This window comes from Eimeria mitis, genomic scaffold (genome assembly GCF_000499745.2).
Source record: "Eimeria mitis Houghton genomic scaffold, Emh_scaff4755, whole genome shotgun sequence".
Classification (NCBI taxonomy): domain Eukaryota; phylum Apicomplexa; class Conoidasida; order Eucoccidiorida; family Eimeriidae; genus Eimeria; species Eimeria mitis.
The window spans coordinates 1-851 of record NW_013573056.1 but is presented as its reverse complement, the minus strand read 5'-3'; the positions used below and the strand labels follow the sequence as shown (position 1 = coordinate 851).

Below are 851 nucleotides of genomic sequence, written 5' to 3'. Positions count from 1 at the left end.
TGGCGCATACCACATCCACTGGGCCATCCAGAATAATCCATCGGCGAACGTTACTGTCCTGTTCCTGTGAGGCTTCCCGAACCGCTTGTTCCAAGGCACCGCCCCTCCACTCGCGTGTAGTGGGGTCCAGGGAGCCGTATAGCTCCTCAACATCGAGCGCCTTAGGGAAAATGCGATGAGCAATACACCTAGCTCCTTTGCTGCTTTCAGTATTTTTGCCAAAGTTGTTGCTGTGGCGCTGCTCAGCCTTTTCGTCCGTGCACTGAACATTTTCTGGAGATCTGTTGAAGCCACTTTGAAGACACGGTTCATCGCCGGCTTGGTTGCTCCCCTCGGTCAGTGGTGCCGGTGGCTCCGCCGTGAGGGCAGCTGCTGCTTGTTGCAGTTCGAGAGCAAGAATAAGGCATTTCACTGCCGAAGTTTTTCCTGTTGCCGGCGAACCAACGAGCATCAGTCCATGACGGTGTTCCAGGGTGTTCAGAACCTAAACAAGTTCGGTGAAGAGACAGTTGATGCCCTTCAATGTTGAAACCATGCTGCGCGAATCCCCTGTAAAGTGAACGCGTGGTCTACATGTCACAGCCTGGCTTGAGATACTCATGCATTTGAGGCTCTTCGGCGTATGCAAACTGAATGGCTCGCCGAGCTTTCAGTAAATCGGTATTTTGATGACTCTCCATTTGCAGTATTTGAGTGGTGTACCAGTAGACGTGGCTCACAACTCACGTGCGCAAAGCGGCAGCTTAAAAGTGGGAAAAACTAATGCCATAAACGCCCTTTCCAAGCTCGATTGACTGCCCACCTCACCTGCAAGCTCTTTGTAAGAAGCTCCTCTGACGGTTCAAGTAATA

The 851-nt window shown here is 51.8% G+C and overlaps 1 protein-coding gene across 1 annotated transcript in view; it reads right to left on the bottom strand.

The window, feature by feature from the left end:
• The window catches only part of EMH_0077410 (uncharacterized protein), a gene marked incomplete at both ends in the record, with an annotated part of 3,183 nt that extends 2,732 nt beyond the window's left edge, over window positions 1-451 (bottom strand). The window contains one exon of the mRNA XM_013499854.1: window positions 83-451. Coding sequence (XP_013355308.1) covers window positions 83-451 — 369 coding nt within the window. The remainder of the gene's footprint in view (window positions 1-82) is intronic.
• Between the last annotated feature and the right edge of the window lie 400 nt (window positions 452-851).